Genomic DNA, 16,659 nt, shown 5'->3' with positions numbered 1-16,659 from the left:
GGGCGTGATGCTAGCCTGACCAGAGTGTGGGAGAGAGAGCGTATGCTAGCCATGACCCAGAGTGTGACGAGAGGGGTTGATGCTAGCCATGACCCAGAGTGTGACAGAGAGGGGTGTGATGCTAGCCATGACCCAGAGTGTGACAGAGAGGGTGTGATGCTAGCCATGACCCAGAGTGTGACAGAGAGTGTGATGCTAGCCGATGCCCAGAGTGTGACAGAGAGCGTCTGATGCTAGCCATGACCCAGAGTGTGACAGAAAGGCTCGTGATGCTAGCCATGCCCAGAGTTGTGACGCTAGCCATGACCCAGAGTGTGACAGAGAAGGGTTTGCTAGCCATGACCCAGAGTGTGACAGAGAGGCTGTGATGCTAGCCATGACCCGAGTGTGACAGAGAGGCTGTTGATGCTAGCCATGACCCAGAGTGTGACAGAGAGGCTTGTGTGCTAGCCATGACCCAGAGGTGGACAGAAAGGCTGTGATGCTAGCCATGACCCAGAGTGTGACAGAGAGGCTGTGATGCTAGCCATGACCAGTGTGACAGAGAGGCTGTGATGCTAGCCATGACCCAGAGTGTGACAGAGAGGCTGTGATGCTGCCATGACCCAGAGTGTGACAGAGAGGGTGTGTGCTAGCCATGACCAAGAGTGTGACAGAGAGGGTGTGATGCTATCCATGACCCAGAGTGTGACAGAGAGGCTGTGATGCTAGCCATGACCCAGAGTGTGACAGAGAGGCTTGTGATGCTAGCCATGACGCAGAGTGTGACAGGAGAGGGTGTGATGCTAGCCATGACCCAAGAGTGTGAACGTGGATGCTAGCCATGACCCAGAGTGGACGTGATGCTAGCCATGACCAGAGTTGGGGACGTGATGACTAGCCATGACCCAGAGTGGGTACGTGATGCTAGCCATGACCAGATGAGGACGTGAGATAGCATGACCCATGAGCGCAGAGCCAGAGTGTGATGCTAGCCATGACCAGAGTGGGGCGTGATTGTAGCCATGACCCAGAGTGGGACGTGATGCTAGCCATGACCCAGAGTGGGACGTGATGCTAGCCATGACCCAGAGTGGACGTTGATGCTAGCCATGACCAGGGGTGTGACAGAGAGCCGTGATGCTAGCCATGACCCAGAGTGTGGCAGAGAGAGCCGTGATGCTAGCCATGACCCAGAGTGTGACAGAGAGGGTGTGATGCTAGCCATGACCCAGAGTGTGACAGAGAGGGGTGTGATGCTAGCCATGACCCAGAGTGTGACAGAGAGGGGTGTGATGCTAGCCATGACCCCAGAGTGTGACAGAGAGGGTGTGATGCTAGCCATGACCAGAGTGACAAGAGGGGGTGAGTGTAGCCATGACCCAGAGGTGTGACGCAGAAAGGTGTGATGCTAGCCATGACCAGAGTGTGGCAGATGGGCGTGATGCTAGCCTGGCCAGATGTGTCAGAGAGGGGTGATGCTAGCCATGACCAGAGTTGTGACGAGAGGGGTGTGATGCTAGCCATGACCAGAGTGTACAGAGAGGGTTGTGATGCTAGCCATGACCAGAGTGTGACAGACGAGGGTGTGATGCTAGCCATGACCCCAGAGTGTGACAGAGAGGGTGTGATGCTAGCCATGACCCAGAGGTGTGACAGAGAGGCGGGTGTGATGCTTGCCATGACCCAAGTGTGACAGAGGTGGTGTGATGCTAGCCATGACCCAGAGTGTGACAGAGAGGGTGTGATGCTAGCCATGACCCAGAGCTGTGACAGAGAGGGTGTGATGCTAGCCATGACCAGAGTGTGACAGAGAGGGTGTTGATGCTAGCCATGACCAGAGTGTGACAGAGAGGGTGTGATGCTAGCCATGACCCAGAGTGTGACAGAGAGGGGTGTGATGCTAGCCATGACCCAGAGTGTGACAGAGAGGGGGTGTGATGCTAAGCCATGACCCAGAGTGTGGACAGAGAGGGGTGTGATGCTACATGAACCAGAGGTGTGACAGAGAGAGGTGATGCTAGCCATGACCAGAGTGTGACGTGATTGCTAGCCATGACCAGAGTGTGACGTGATGCTAGCCATGACCAAGAGTGTGAGGTGTGCTAGCCATGACCAAGTGTGACGTGATGATGCTAGCCATGACCCAGAGTGTGACAGAGAGGGGTGGTTGATGCTAGCCATGACCAAGAGGGTGTATCGTGATGCTAGCCATGACCAGAGTGTGACGTGTGATGCTAGCCATGACCAAGAGTGTGACGTTGTGCAGCCATGACCCAGAGTGTGGACGAGTAGGGGTGTGATGTTGCTAGCCATGACCCAGAGTGTGACAGAGAGGGTGTGGATGCTAGCCATGACCCAGAGTGTGACAGAGAGGGTGTTATGCTAGCATGACCCAGAGTGTGCAGAGAGAGGGTGTGATGCTAGCCATGACCCAGAGTGTTGGCAGAGAGGGGTGTGATGCTGAGCCATGACCCAGAGTGTGGCAGAGAGGGGTGTGATGCTAGCCATGACCGCAGGTGTGGCAGAGAGGGGTGTGATGCTAGCCATGACCCAGAGTGTGACAGAGAGGGGTGTGATGCCTAAGCCATGACCCAGAGTGTGCAGAGAGGGGTGTGATGCTAGCCATGACCCAGGAGTTGTGGCAGAGAGGGGTGTGATGCTAGCCATGACCCAGAGTGTGGCAGAGGGGGTGATGCTACCATGACCCAGCAGCTCCTCAGCCTGCAGCCTGCGCTCACCACCACCTCCCGCCCCAGGCCAACTTCTAAATGTCACTCTGTGGAAAGGTTTTCAAAAGGTTACGGTGTCTCCCTTTAGCAGTAAGAGATACGGGCGGTCTATCTATACAGATCTATACAACCCTATCTTAGCTGTGTAGGTTATGGGTGTGTGAGAGTGTAGTAGTAGTTGCATGTAGAGTTTCCTGTTTTGTGTAGTTCTCTCTTGTCTGTATTTGTTTCCTTGTCTGTATTGTGTGTTTCCCTGTTTCCCCTTAGTTTTTAACATGTCATCTCAAAGTCTCCATAGATGATCAGTTGACAGATGGCCCCCATCGTGGTGCTGTTCTTGCCAACGGCACCAGCTTCAGAATCTTGCATGCACAAGGAGCCACACCTGAGGCTGGATCCACCATCTGGAAGACAACAAGAGACGGCAACGCTCTACCAGGTCGAGTATCAACACCCGTCCCTCGCCTAGTGTGTGTATAGAGGTCACACACTTTCACACAGACAGCACATGGCAGACTGCTGGCCCAAGTTTTTACGTGTAAAGTCCTCACGCATGTAGTCTGCTGGCCCAAGTTTACGTGTAAAGACCTCACGCATGTAGTCTGCTGGCCCAAGTTCACGTGTAAGACCTCACGCATGTAGTCTGGGCCCAAGTTCACTGTAAAGACCCCACGTGTTGTAGCCTGCTGGCCCAAGTTCACGTGTAAAAGACCTCACCGTGTCCTGCTGGCCCAGTTTACGTGTAAAGACCTCACGCATGTAGTCTGCTGGCCCAAGTTCACGTGTAGAGACCTCACGCGTGTAGCCTGCTGGCCCAAGTTCACGTGTAAAGACCTCACGCATGTAGTCTGCTGGCCCAAGTTCAAGTGTAAAGACCCCACGTGTGTAGCCTGCTGGCCCAAGTTCACGTGTAAAGACCTCACGTATGTAGTCTGCTGGCCCAAGTTCACGTGTAAAGACCTCACGCAGTGTACTGGTCCCAGTGTGTGTGTGTGTGTGTGTGTGTGTGTATAGAGGCCGCACACGGCCATCCCCTGAGGACCTGCTCTGTTAAATTCCTTCTCTCTCAGCGTCGACTGTGAAAGCAGAGCTCGGCTCCCGTGACTCACTTTTACTTCGAATGCCATTTTCTCTCTGATCCCAGAGCCAGGGGAATTACATGGATCCTGGTGTGATGAAAGGGATGGCGAGAGTGGGAAAGAGGGAGAGCCAAAGTGAGAGAATGAGTGAGGGAATGGGCAAGAGAGAGGGAGGAGAGACACAAAGTGAAAGATTGTGAGAGAGTGTGTGGGAGAGAAGAGAGAGAAGGGAGAGAGAMMAAAGAGAGTGTTGATCAGAGTGGTTTGGAAAGCCAGGGCCAGTCACACCTGGGTGTTAGAGGGTAGACCAGCCAGTCAGTCACACACTGAAACATTAAACAGAGTACCCCACTTCTTTCATCTCCATCTATTCACATACCTGTGTGTGTGTGTGTGTGTGGGATACTGCTTTGCACAATATCTTGGCAAATTCTGTCCTTCAACATGGGCTTCATAACAGTGGGGCTGAATTACAAAGTCAAATCGCACTCCTATAAATTCAGAGTGAAAACGTCATTCGGTTGAGCTTTGTTAACCTCGAAATAGAATGCCAATTTGGCATGTTAATTACATTTCTACACCACAGATGGTGATACGTGTCTGGCGTATGCTRCTAGTCTGTGTGTGTTGTTAATAAGACAGCTCTGCTTTTAATCACACTCCATCTCTCTCTCACACACACTCCGGCTCTCGCCAGAGTTCCATTGTGCTGACAGCACGCCGATTAGGGTCACCATGGTGACACTCATCAATATAACAACTGTGGATGTGACCCGGTGTTAKCAGATATTAATCACAGCACTATAAATAGACTGATGGGGGGGACTTAATATCCAATGGAAAAACACACACACACTCTCTCTCTCTAGAAGGGTGAGCCCAGTAGGACAGTGATGCTAAGAATACGTCACAACTCCCGATTGTTGTTCATCTGGTGTTTCTTACAGTGGGCCCATTCCTGCTGTTTTTTACATGGTGAATGTTCGGGCTGGGAATTGCCAGGGACCTCACAATACGATATTGTTACGATACTTAGATGCTTCTCACTAGTTAAAAAGAAGATATAGGATGAAAATACAGGAAGTTTTGGTGCAGGTACAGCCGACTAGTGCTAGCTAACGCTACCTAGGCAAAAACAATATCATTKAAAAAATATATTAAAAATATTTAAAAAAAWATATATATATACTTTTTACTAATCAATACTTGGAGTCAAAGTATTGTTATATCGTCCAAAATAATATTGCGATATGTAACTATCACTAGTGAACATTGTGTGGTGTGATTGAAGTAGGCTTTTACAGTTCCACTGTGAGCGAGCTCCTTTTAGTATTGTTTACAAAGCTGCAGAATGTTCGGGTTTGACCTAGAAGATTATATAAACTGTCTTTTCTTCAATCGTTTTCAAAAAGGCTATATTTGGAGAGAGCAGCAGAAGTAGAAAGCCGGTTTTATATTTAGTCTAGTTTCTGCACATACTGAATGAGGAGCCTAATGTTCACCCTCAACTCTTATCCTGTGTTTCAGAGGAACGACATTGCCATGGCGATAACAAAGTTCGACCAGTTTGACTTCCTCATCGACATCGTGCCCCGGGATGAGCTCAAGCCCCCTAAACGACAGGTAGTGTGTGAGAGTCCGTCTGCATTTCATTTCAGGACCCCGGCAGGGTGTAGTACCACTACTGGCAGCCTGGAGGCGCTGTAAACATCCTTGACTGGAAGCTGGTGTTCGGTCAGCGAGGGCTTTCAGTCGGATGTTTGCAGCGTCTGGCTGACCCTTACCTCCAACATCCCTCAACAGTACCACCAGTACCCCATAGCTTGTAATCACTATCAACATAATCACCACCGTGTTAACTGATGCCCTCTGCCACATTACAGTTTGATGGTGGTACATGTTTTAGACTAGACAGTGCCTCCCAAGCATTTCTAAGTTGTGACCTACCTAAAATGATGGTATTCTATCAGTAGATCCATAAATCAATATAGTTGACCAGATCTGTGGCCAGGGGTGTAAACATCCTACACTCTCAGCTGTGACATCATCGAGCTGGGAGAGGGGTGTTTACACTTCTGGTGACGGGCGAATTGGCTACCTCCTACGCTACCCCATGGAAGATCAACCAACCAGTAGCTTTTAGGGGACTGTTACCCTGTACTTGTGATGAGGCCTTGCCGTGGCATTGCTCTAACTGATTTTGGGCTGTATATTATGATAACTAGGCACAAAGAGGGTACAGGCTTGTTAATGGTTGATCATGTCCAATGTGTCACTAAATTAGCTTTCCTTTCACACTTTATGATTTAGAACATTCTCAATAATGTATCAAGGCCTTGTTTTTTTTWATGAATAGAAATGATCCCTTTCAGTCTGAAGTGTTCTTGTAAAAAATGTTGTTGATCGTCACAGTGATAATGCATTTACTTTCTGTTCCTATTATTTGTATTTCTTATTGTTGAGAAGGAAGCTGCTAGTAAGTGTTTAGTTTGACGATGTTTACCATGTGTATCCCGTACATAAGACTAATAAAACGTGAAAGTAATGGATCCTCTGGTAGTGTCCCAAATGGCACCCTATAAAGTGCACTTGTTTTGACCAAGGCCTGTAGGGCAGACCCATAGGGTCCTGTTCAGAAGCAGTGCACTACCTAGGTATTATGGTGCCATTTGGGACACAACCTCCATTCAGAATCACATTACTCATCCATCCAGAGCTTATTAGTTATTTATCGGGCCTCTCGCTTATTGTATTACGCTGACAAAATAATTAATGGAGATGTAATGGACTGATATGCTTCTCTTTCTGCCCTTCACTCTGTTATCCTCCTCTCGCTCTCTCTCTGTCTTCCATTCTCACCCTCTCCCCCTGTCTCTCTCTCTTCCTGTGTGTGTGTGTGTACAGGAGGAGGTGCGTCAGTCAGTGGCCCCAGCAGAGCCGGTTCAGTACTACTTCACCCTGGCTCAGCAGCCAGGACAGGTCCAGGTGCAGGGTCAGCAGCAGGGCCAGCAGCAGGGCCAGCAGGCCACAGGACAACAGACTACCACCATCCAGCCTGGACAGATCATTATCGCACAGCCACAGCAAGGACAGGTACGCTGGAGAATAGACACACACACACACTCATACGCGCTGCACACACAACGCACCACACAGACTGCAAATAACCAGTAAGGTACCGCCATACAGCGTAGGCAAAGGCATATTATAAACTGGGTGGTGACAGCCCTGAATGCTGATTGGCTGACAACCATGGTGTATCAGACCGTATACCACGGGTATGACAAAACATGTATTTTTACTGCTCTAATTACGTAACCAGTTTATAATAGCAATAAAGGTWCGGGCTGTATCCAGGCACTCCATGTTGTCATGCTTAATATACCACACCCCCTTGGGCCTTGTTGCTTAAGTATAACACACCACACAGCCTGGCAGAAATCAAGCTCTCCTAACACACTCAGTCAACAACCCTGTGAAGTCCAGTGTGAATGGGAGAATAACAGCATTAACAGTGGATTTTATTGATATTATCGTTGGCAAGCACAGCCGATCCCCACTCTGGCTTCAACTCTTTCCCACCAGCAGGGATGATTGACCCGTACACACCCAACACACACACACTCCCAGCTATACAAGCAGTGGTCCAGAGCCATTTGTTCTGCACACTTCAGTCACTACCCTCTCCACTGGAGGTCCGTAACACATGAAACAGTAACACACTAGGGCTGCATCTGGTCAAAAGTAGTGCACTATGTAGGGAATAGGGTGCAGCCCTGGTCAAAAGTAGTGCACTATGTAGGGAATAGGGTGCAGGCCTGGTCGAAATTAGTGCACTATGTAGGGAATAGGGTGACATTTGATACGCAGTCCTAGTGTGTTACTGTTTAATGTGTTACGGACCTACAGTGGAGAGGGGAGTGATTGAAGTGTGCAGATCAAATGGCTCTGGGCCACTGCTTGTATAGCTGGGAGTCCCTGTGAGACTGCTCTCCACCCCTCCACTACTTCTCTCTGAAGAGGAGGAACCCCCACCCCCTCATCCCTAGTCTGTCTTCTTCTCTGGTCCCCCCCACCACTAGTCTGTCTTCTTTATCTTTTCTCTTTTTTTGTTCTCTCTCGCTCTTTTTTTGAATGTATTTTATTTTTCTCCCCCCATGCTGCCTTAAGTTCATTGAGCTGTCGCGGTTCCACAGTCGGACCAGAACTGTTGCTACTGTTAATATCTGCTGCTGTTAATGTTAATGTTACTGTTAATGCTACTGCTACTACTGTTGCTGCTGCAGTCCACTTAGTCGCAGAGCAGGGAAGGTCACCAAATGACTGGCACCTTAGAAGAGATGACTAGTCCGGGGTGCATCACTATTGGGTAACAGTCAAGAGGCCAGGGGGTTGGAGGAATCAGAAGAACAGGCGGATAAAGTGTCATTTTTAAAAGCGAGAGTTATCTGGAGATTGAGAGCGAGGGAAGAGGGTGAAGAGAGAGAGATCTTAAATCGTGTGTGTCTCCAGACTTGACTGCAAAGATCTTTGTGTCACTAGTCGTCACTGTTGCACCAGTTCTGTCACATGCCCTCTCAGGTCACTAAGTCCCTAATGGACTGATCTGTTGGAAAACCAAACCTCCATTTCCTACTGTAGGATACATCTTTATATTAATATAACTACCATTTCCTACTGAGGATACATCTTTATATTAATATAACTACCATTTCCTACTGTAGGAGTACATCTTTATATTAATATAACTACCATTTTTCCTACTGAGGATACATCTTTATATTAATATAACTACCATTTCCTACCTGTAGGATACGTCTTTAATATTCATTAACTTCACTATACCTGGATTTCACAGCTGCTATTCCTTCATTAATTCTCCACATCACTTCTGCTCTTGCAGCATTTCATTGTGCTCACATGCTCATGTTGTGTGTGATCTGACGACACCTGTCTACTGTATGTGTGTGTGTTCCTGTGCGCTCTGCATGTGTCTGTAGTCATCTTTGTAAAGCTTCTCTCTCTCTCTCTCTCCCTCCTCCCTCCCCCCCTCTTCAGGTGCTGCAGGGGGCCCAATGCAACAGTTTACAGCAGGTCAGGTAGCCCAGTCACAGGGCACACCCATCACGGTAAACACCGCTCTCAGCCCCCCATCCCCATCTGAACCCCTCCAGCACCAGGGTGAAGTTGCCCCTGGACCTGATCTGATTTTTGCATTTCCCCCACTAAATGGTTAGCATTGGGGGAGGGAATGCTGAATCCTAGTGGAAAATTTCACCCCGGAGGGCACCCCTCCACATTGAATCAGGAAGATTAAGAGGGAGCTTGTGTTTGGCTGCATCACTGGTTCACTGAGCCCCCCCCCCCCCCCGTCCCCAGTAGAGCCCTGTGCTGACTCTCAGCAGCAGCCGGCTCATTAAAACTGCCGTTAGATTTTTTTGTTGTTGCATATTAGGGATTTTCATCAGATCCGATCAGCCAATCCTGGAGAGACTGGGTTGCCTGACACTACCATATCATCGTCTGTCAGCTTGTAGGATGAGAGGGGGTTTTTCAACCCTGCCTTGTCATCTCTCTCTCTGTGGTCCCATTCTAACTGTAATCTACTTATTAGGCCCAGGTTTTCCAGCCCAATGTCAATCATTACATGGTCACAGTCACCACACTCTCACCAGTTGTTTAAGAATTAACATTCTCCCTCCCCCACCCCCACCACCAGAGTGCTCCAATGACCATGCAGGTTGGGGACCAGCAGGTCCAGATAGTACAGGCGTCGTCTCAGGGCCAGACCCAGACGGTGCAGTCAGGACAGACCATGCAGGTCATGCAGCAGATCCTCACCAACTCCGCCGAGATCCAGCAGATACCAGTAAGAGAGGGAGGGAGGGGGAGGGGAGATTCTGTCCTTGAGTGACCTAAGTGGAAAGTTTAATAATTTCAAATTTTCTAATGAAATAAATACAACACATTTTCTTAAGTTGGCGATCAATCTCCAAACACACTGTAGAGAGCTGGTTGAACCTTCCTCTCCCCCATGTTGACACTAACTAACTAACTAGCTCAACGACCATAATGACGTTTGTGTTGTTTTTCTATGACCTCCCCTGCCTAAAGTGGGTGTTTGTCTCCCCCGTGTGGTGGCTGTGTGCAGGTGCAGCTGAACACTGGCCAGTTGCAGTACATCCGGCTGGCACAGCCCGTCTCTGGCACACAGGTGGTTCAGGGACAGATCCAGACGCTGGGTAACACTCAGCAGGTACAGGTACTGAACAAGAACCTTTTCAATCTATAGTATCGCATCATATGTGTGTGGACACTTCATCTCTGTAATGTAGTCTCTGGTCTGGTATCACTATACTAGTTTATAAAATAACATTAACGTCGTTAATGTAGTAACCAATACAAATATTATACGATTGTGTATTTCTATATTTCTATAATGACTTCTATATTGTCCATTGCCTTCAGTTGCATTTGAACAGAGGTGTAGGTTTTAATAGTGGCTGTGAGAACCACTGTGTGAATGACTGACTCCTCTCTCTCTGGTTTGTTCTCAGATTACACAAACGGAGCAAGGCCAGCAGCAATTCAACCAGTTTACCGACGGACAGGTAAGACGAACATCTCTCACTCCTGTCACACACATGCACACACCCTCCTCTCTCTCACCCTTTCCCTCTGTGTCCTTACAGCAGTTGTATCAGATTCAGCAGGTGACGATGCCGGCGGGACAGGACCTGAGCCAGCCAATGTTCATCCAGTCCACCAACCAGACGGCCGACGGACAGGTCACCACGCAGGTCAGCGGAGACTGAAGCTCCGGAAGCATCCGCCTGACCACCAGACCACCCAACCACTGATCCCACCACCTGCTACCATCCATAAGGGCAACTGGCTCGAACAGCCAAGGGACCTCCTAGGATATGTCCCAAATGGCACCATATTACCTACACACTATATAGGGTGCAATTTGGGATGTGCCCTCACGCTCATTCAATACACTGGTATATGACATGATAATTACAAGGGACTCTCTGACAATAACAGTTCTTTATTCAGTACACTGGGTCAGATACCAAAGGGACTGCCCGACAACTCTCTCTCATTCCCATGTCATATCATCTCTCTCTGCCTCCGTTAGTTCCTCCTGGCACCCACACTCACCTGATACGTTCCCCAGAAAGGCCTCACCTAATGCCCATTCACGACAGCCACACACAGGGTATCCAAATGCTGAATCCTCCAGGACCCAACTTTCCTCCTTTTTAGTGACCAACTCTCTGTACTTCCTCAGTGTCTGTCAACCCTTGCTGTATAATCTGTATGTCTTCTGTCTCTCTGTGAAGTACACCGTATAGGGGTGTCTTATGTTCTGTCTGCATCCCAAATGGCACTGTTCCCTATATAATGTACTGTTTTTGACCACGGCCTATATGGCCCTGATCAAAAGTAGTTCACTATATAGGGAATAGTGCAATTTGGGAGGAATCCTATGGAAGGCTTGGTCCTTGTTTGGTCTACAAGAGAACATGAATCATGCCCTTTTGTTGTAATGTCTTAATGTGTAGACTTTAAAAGAAAAAACTATAAAGCCATACTCTAAGCTAGCGCACAATAATTCATTGTAAATTGTATGAAAGACTCACACCAGCCGTGATGGGTCAATTCATAATTTGTTCTTAGTTCCTCTTTGTTTGGTTCACATTGACGAGACATGCCATCAATGAAAGGGCTTCTAACTGTATGATGGACTTTGTATTTAGTATGTATGACCCGTGTGTGTGTGTGTGTGTGTGTGTCCGTCCAATATTGTGCAGTATCTCTTCCCCATGGCCCAGTGATCATACTCACCTCTTCAGTGGCCCTCTTCCATCCCTCTTTCCTCTTCCCTCCCCCTCTCATCTCTTCATGAATCACCACACTGATCACTATCATGGTTAGGCCTTTCTCTGCCTTATATGCAGTCTCTCTCTCCCCTATCCAGAGAGGTTTTTGGTTCTCCTTCCTTGCTCGTAGAGAAAGCCTAATGTAAAAAAAAAAATACTTCACTGAAGCAAAGACCCCTTTTATAGTCTTTTCTTAATACCAGTTGTAACTTGTCAAGGTTTCTTTTGAAATGACCATCCCTCCCTTTTCCTTCCCTTTCTTATTTAGTAATGATCATTATCATAGCTGTTCTTCTTGTTGTTTTGCATGTAGTTTAAACTGCCAGCATGATATGCAATGATAGGTACACATTTTATTTTTGTTCATTTTTGTAAGCAAACTTTGGGTTTGTGAGGAAAAAAATAATAACTAAATAAAAAAACAATACATGCAATATTTTCTACAGAAAAGTTAACCGTTTTTCACCCAACAGTTTTTGTGGCAAATTTGTGTTTAGAGGTGATTGAAATCTATTCATAGCCTATTGATAACTACCATATAGTACAACATAAACCACGTTTCCATCCACAGGTTTTAATGCGAGTAATACCATACAAACAAAAATCAAGACAGCTGTGATGGAAACAGGGTGTTTCGGTACAATTTTATAAATGCAGACAGAATGTATTAGTTTAACATGATGGGATCTTTTTGTGTCGGTAAAATTCATTATGCGACAAATGGCTTTGGAAACGCCTTTATGCACAAATATTGATCTATCATAACTATCATAACGAAGTAAACTTGGAATGTTGGGTGGTCTCCCACTAAGACTCAGGAAACTATGTAGTTTATTAGGCTACAGATGAAATAATTACGCCTCATGTCCACCAGATGGATCAAACTCTGCGTTCCGACGGAAGTCATTCATTGTCAATGGAGCAGGCCGCAACACTACATTGGGGATGCCGCACTAGGCTGCGGTGAGTTCGGTGTATCGTATGCATTAAATATTTAATGCTTTTCCGTTCGGTGGTACAAACGGAAGTACACACAGACTCCAACTAGCTAGTTGAAAAGCAAAGCACATGTATGTCAAATACCTAAAATGCGAGCAAAACATACGGAAAAACAAAACATGCATCTGGTTGGTATCTGGCGTTATGCACTTCACAGGGTGGTGAAAGTGCACAGTGATGAGTTTGATGCGCCTTTCCAATAAGTTTCGAGGGTCATATTCTGGTGACATGATGATCGATGGTTGACTGCCGTTGGACAAATACAAATATTATTGCTCTTTAGAGTCGAAAATGCAATGGAAACGCTTTGAACATTAGATTTTTATTTTGTACATAAACGAAAGCGAAAAAGTACATTGTGTGCACTACGTCATCACGCACTGATTTTGTTTCTGCAASAAGTCCGTTTGGTTAAAAGAAAAGTCAGTTTGGTGTAAGCGCCACTGGTGGGAAAATGCGCATATTTTCTAAATGCGGATTTTAGAATATTTGCATGAAAATCGGTCTCCATTTGGATGGAGACCTAGCTGTAGTTATCCTTTAGTGAAGCAATTTATCAGTCGGTATAGACTTGATGTTGATAAATGATGTACAAGTTGAGTACGAATGTCTTGACATATCACTTCAAGATATGGGTCTATGCACTCTATAACTGTKTGAATAAAAACGATCCCTCTATGGCCTCCAACATCGACAGACAAACTATCCTGAAACCCACAATGGAAATGGAAATGAGAGCGTCCACGAAAKACCTGGAGGCGGGAGCTTGAAGCAGATGCCAAAAATCCGGCATGTGATGGAACGAGATTGAGAAGACAGCCCAGAAGAGTGCGATGGAGAAGAGTCGTAGATGGCCTATGRGCCCCGGGGGAGTGACGTACCTAAGAACGTAAGCAATATGGCCACAAGGGGGCGACTGTGGGTTAAATTATCCATACAATGTCCACCCCTAGAGGACCACACTTCCAACAGCAGAGCAATATACGTACTGTAGGTCCTGTTTTTTTCTTCTTCTCACTTCTCTACTTCTGGAAAGGGCTGTTCGTTGTGAAAGGCCAAGCGGGTAACAATGGAATCACGAGGTAGTTGGCTGGAGACGGCTCAGCACTTTGGAGATCAGCCGTCATTCCTTATCCAACCTAAATCTTAAAAGGAAAATAGGTAATTAGGCTGGGACAGAAATATAGCGAGAGTGATGCCTCATCTACCTCGAGGAATTGGTCACATAAACCGCAATTTGTCAACAGCAATTAATGTTAAAAAATCTCACATTTCCCAATGAGAATGATTTATTATTACTTGGGCCCTGTCTATAATGTGCGAGTAGGGCCAGGAGTTATTCCTGTCTGKAAGACTGACTGGAAAAACWCCTGGTTCTACTTATTGCTAACCTCCCCATGCAGCCCAGTGAGTCTAACATCTACCTAARGAGAAGATTATCCCTATACCTTTAGCTTTGAGTGCTGTCCACATTTAAAACCCGTCTGTCTGATAATAGTGCTTGGTCTTTGGTTGGGTCAGTGAGGGTTTGAGTGCTGGAAACCGTTTGTGTTATGTAACAGGTAAACAGGGATGCTATTCCGGTCCATAAGCCTACTGGTAGATTGGGACCCATTCCCGTTCTAATCGACTTAAATCACTGAACAATAACTGCATTAATGAATAGACTCATGCTCGCCTCCGTCTAATAAGGGGCAATGAGGATTGGGAGAAATTTTTGTAGCTTAAGTGGAGCGTGAATAGGATTGTCCAACGGCCTCATCCGCTTAGATCAAGGGAACTTTGGAGAGATGAATTATGACCGACTGCTCTGGCTCCACGTTGGGMTAGGTCCCAAGTGGCACTCTATTCCCTATATAGTGCGCTACTTTTGACCAGAGCCCTATGGGAATAGGGAGCCATTTGGGACGCACATTGTGACCACCACACCAGCTCGTCCCACCAAGTTAACCACATCAGACCTTATTAAGACAAGTTGACTTTGAGTTAGATGGATTCTGGTCCATCTTGACCATGTGTCTGATGATCTTTATCTTTGAGGTGTGGGAGATATTGTAAATCTGTGGTTATTCAGGCATCACAGTTACAAGGCAGAAGGTCAGGGGTCAAGCCATGATTAACCAACCAGTGAGATTCATTCTGCATGTAGCATACATTGTGTCTAGTATGGACACAATGTACATACATGATGTACATCAATTGAATAATGTGATAATAGGGAGATTGTATTTAAGGTCTTTAACTGTTAGCAGTGTTTTATGAAGACTACATGGCCTGTTTCGAACTGGACAAAGCTGCYGGGCTCTGGTCAAATCAGGAGCAAAAAGACATGATGCAAGTAACTATCTTATCTCTTTACAATAAAGAAAAAGAAAACGTTGCTAATCTAGTCTTAAAAACAAAGGAAGTAAAATAAGGTTTTACAGTTTGAGCTGTACTGGTCACACACACACAAACACACCCCTAGCTCATGTGTTGTTTGGCCTGACAGGGACATCTGTGGACCGGGGCAGATTTGCTAGGGGAGCGGAGGGCCGCCTGGGGACCGGGGCAGATATGCTAGGGGAGCGGAGGGCCGCCTGGGGACCGGGGCAGATATGCTAGGGGAGCGGAGGGCCGCCTGGGGACCGGGGCAGATATGTTAGGGGAGCGGAGGGCCGCCTGGGGACCGGGGCAGATATGCTAGGGGAGCGGAGGGCCACCTAGGGGGCGGGGGCAGCAGCAGCAAGGTACAAAAGCTATTTCCCCAGGTAATAAATGTGCTGGTGGTGGGTGAGGCCTCCACCCATTCGACTGTGTTCTCGCGATTCAGACAGACTGACCGTTAAGTTAGTTGTTTAAACTATTTGAAAGCATTTTTAGTTAATGTTTCAATAGTGTAGTACAACAGTGTTTTCTGTTAATGTTACAATAGTGTGTCTGGTATTTAGTATGTCTACATGAATCTTAGTGGGTTTAGAAGAAATGTCATCCCCAGTTCAGACGTAGGCTAAATGATAGCAGCATCTCTCCAAAGACTACTACCAAGCCTATCATAACATTAAYCAACAAACAACAACACACTGTATCAACAAATGGAACTGTGTTTTTCCCCCTAATTTTTTCTCTGATGTTTTCCATTAAGTGAAATCTGGGGAAAAGAGGAAACGCGTGCAGATTAACGGAAGGAGAAAAAAAGAAAGATTAAATGAAGCCAAACAATGTGGTCTGGGAAAGCCATTAAGTGGTGTAACGCGTATGTAAAGCTCCAAGTTATTCAGCGGATATAAAAGGTTGTTGAGGTCCGTCAGTGCAGAACTCTGCTGCTCGCTCTCGCTCCATGTGCTGCTGATGTGGGGGGATTTTTAAGTTCCCATAAATTCCCAGTACGGCTGTCTACTCCTAGAGCTCAGCTAGGCTCTGTGGGGCGTGAGTGAATGCCGGTTCGAGAGCAGAGCGTTATGCAATGGAGGAGAGCGGGGTGTGAGAGCACAACCGTGCCAGCCCGACGTCTGTCCTCTTCAACCCCTTACATGGAGCGGCAGGTAGCCTAGTGGTTAGAGCGTTGGACTAGTAACCGAAAGGTTGCTAGATCAAATCCCCGAGCTGACAAGGTAAACATTTGTCATTCTGCCCCTGAACAAGGCAGTTAACCCACTGTTCCTAGGCCGTCATTGTAAATAAGATTTTGTTCTTAACTGACTTGCCTAGTTATATAAAGGTTAAAAAAATAAATGACATGGTCTGTCCCCTTTGACCCCTTACATTACATGGTGTACCTGTTCCCTTTGACCCTTACATACATGGTGTAACCTGTTCCCTTTGACACCTTACATTACATGGTGTAACCTGTCCCCTTTGACACATTACATGTGTCACCTGTTCCCTTTGACACCTTACCTTACATGGTGTCACCTGTCCCCTTTGACACCTTACCTTACATGGTGTAACCCAAAGTTATTCCAACCTGCTCAAGACGAGGACAATGAGTGTTTATGATTGTGT

At 47.0% G+C, this 16,659-nt stretch overlaps 1 protein-coding gene across 1 annotated transcript in view; it reads left to right on the top strand.

Annotated features, from left to right (window-relative positions):
* The window catches only part of LOC111954929 (nuclear transcription factor Y subunit gamma), a 38,343-nt gene extending 26,233 nt beyond the window's left edge, over nucleotides 1-12,110 (top strand). The window contains exons 4-9 of the mRNA XM_023974867.3: nucleotides 5,318-5,413; nucleotides 6,695-6,883; nucleotides 9,510-9,659; nucleotides 9,942-10,052; nucleotides 10,348-10,401; nucleotides 10,483-12,110. Coding sequence (XP_023830635.1) covers nucleotides 5,318-5,413; nucleotides 6,695-6,883; nucleotides 9,510-9,659; nucleotides 9,942-10,052; nucleotides 10,348-10,401; nucleotides 10,483-10,605 — 723 coding nt within the window. The 3' untranslated portion in view covers nucleotides 10,606-12,110. The remainder of the gene's footprint in view (nucleotides 1-5,317; nucleotides 5,414-6,694; nucleotides 6,884-9,509; nucleotides 9,660-9,941; nucleotides 10,053-10,347; nucleotides 10,402-10,482) is intronic.
* Nucleotides 12,111-16,659: the final 4,549 nt, after the last annotated feature.

Source organism: Salvelinus sp. IW2-2015, linkage group LG30, assembly GCF_002910315.2.
Source record: "Salvelinus sp. IW2-2015 linkage group LG30, ASM291031v2, whole genome shotgun sequence".
NCBI lineage: Eukaryota > Metazoa > Chordata > Actinopteri > Salmoniformes > Salmonidae > Salvelinus > Salvelinus sp. IW2-2015.
This window is presented reverse-complemented; position numbering and strand designations above follow the sequence as displayed.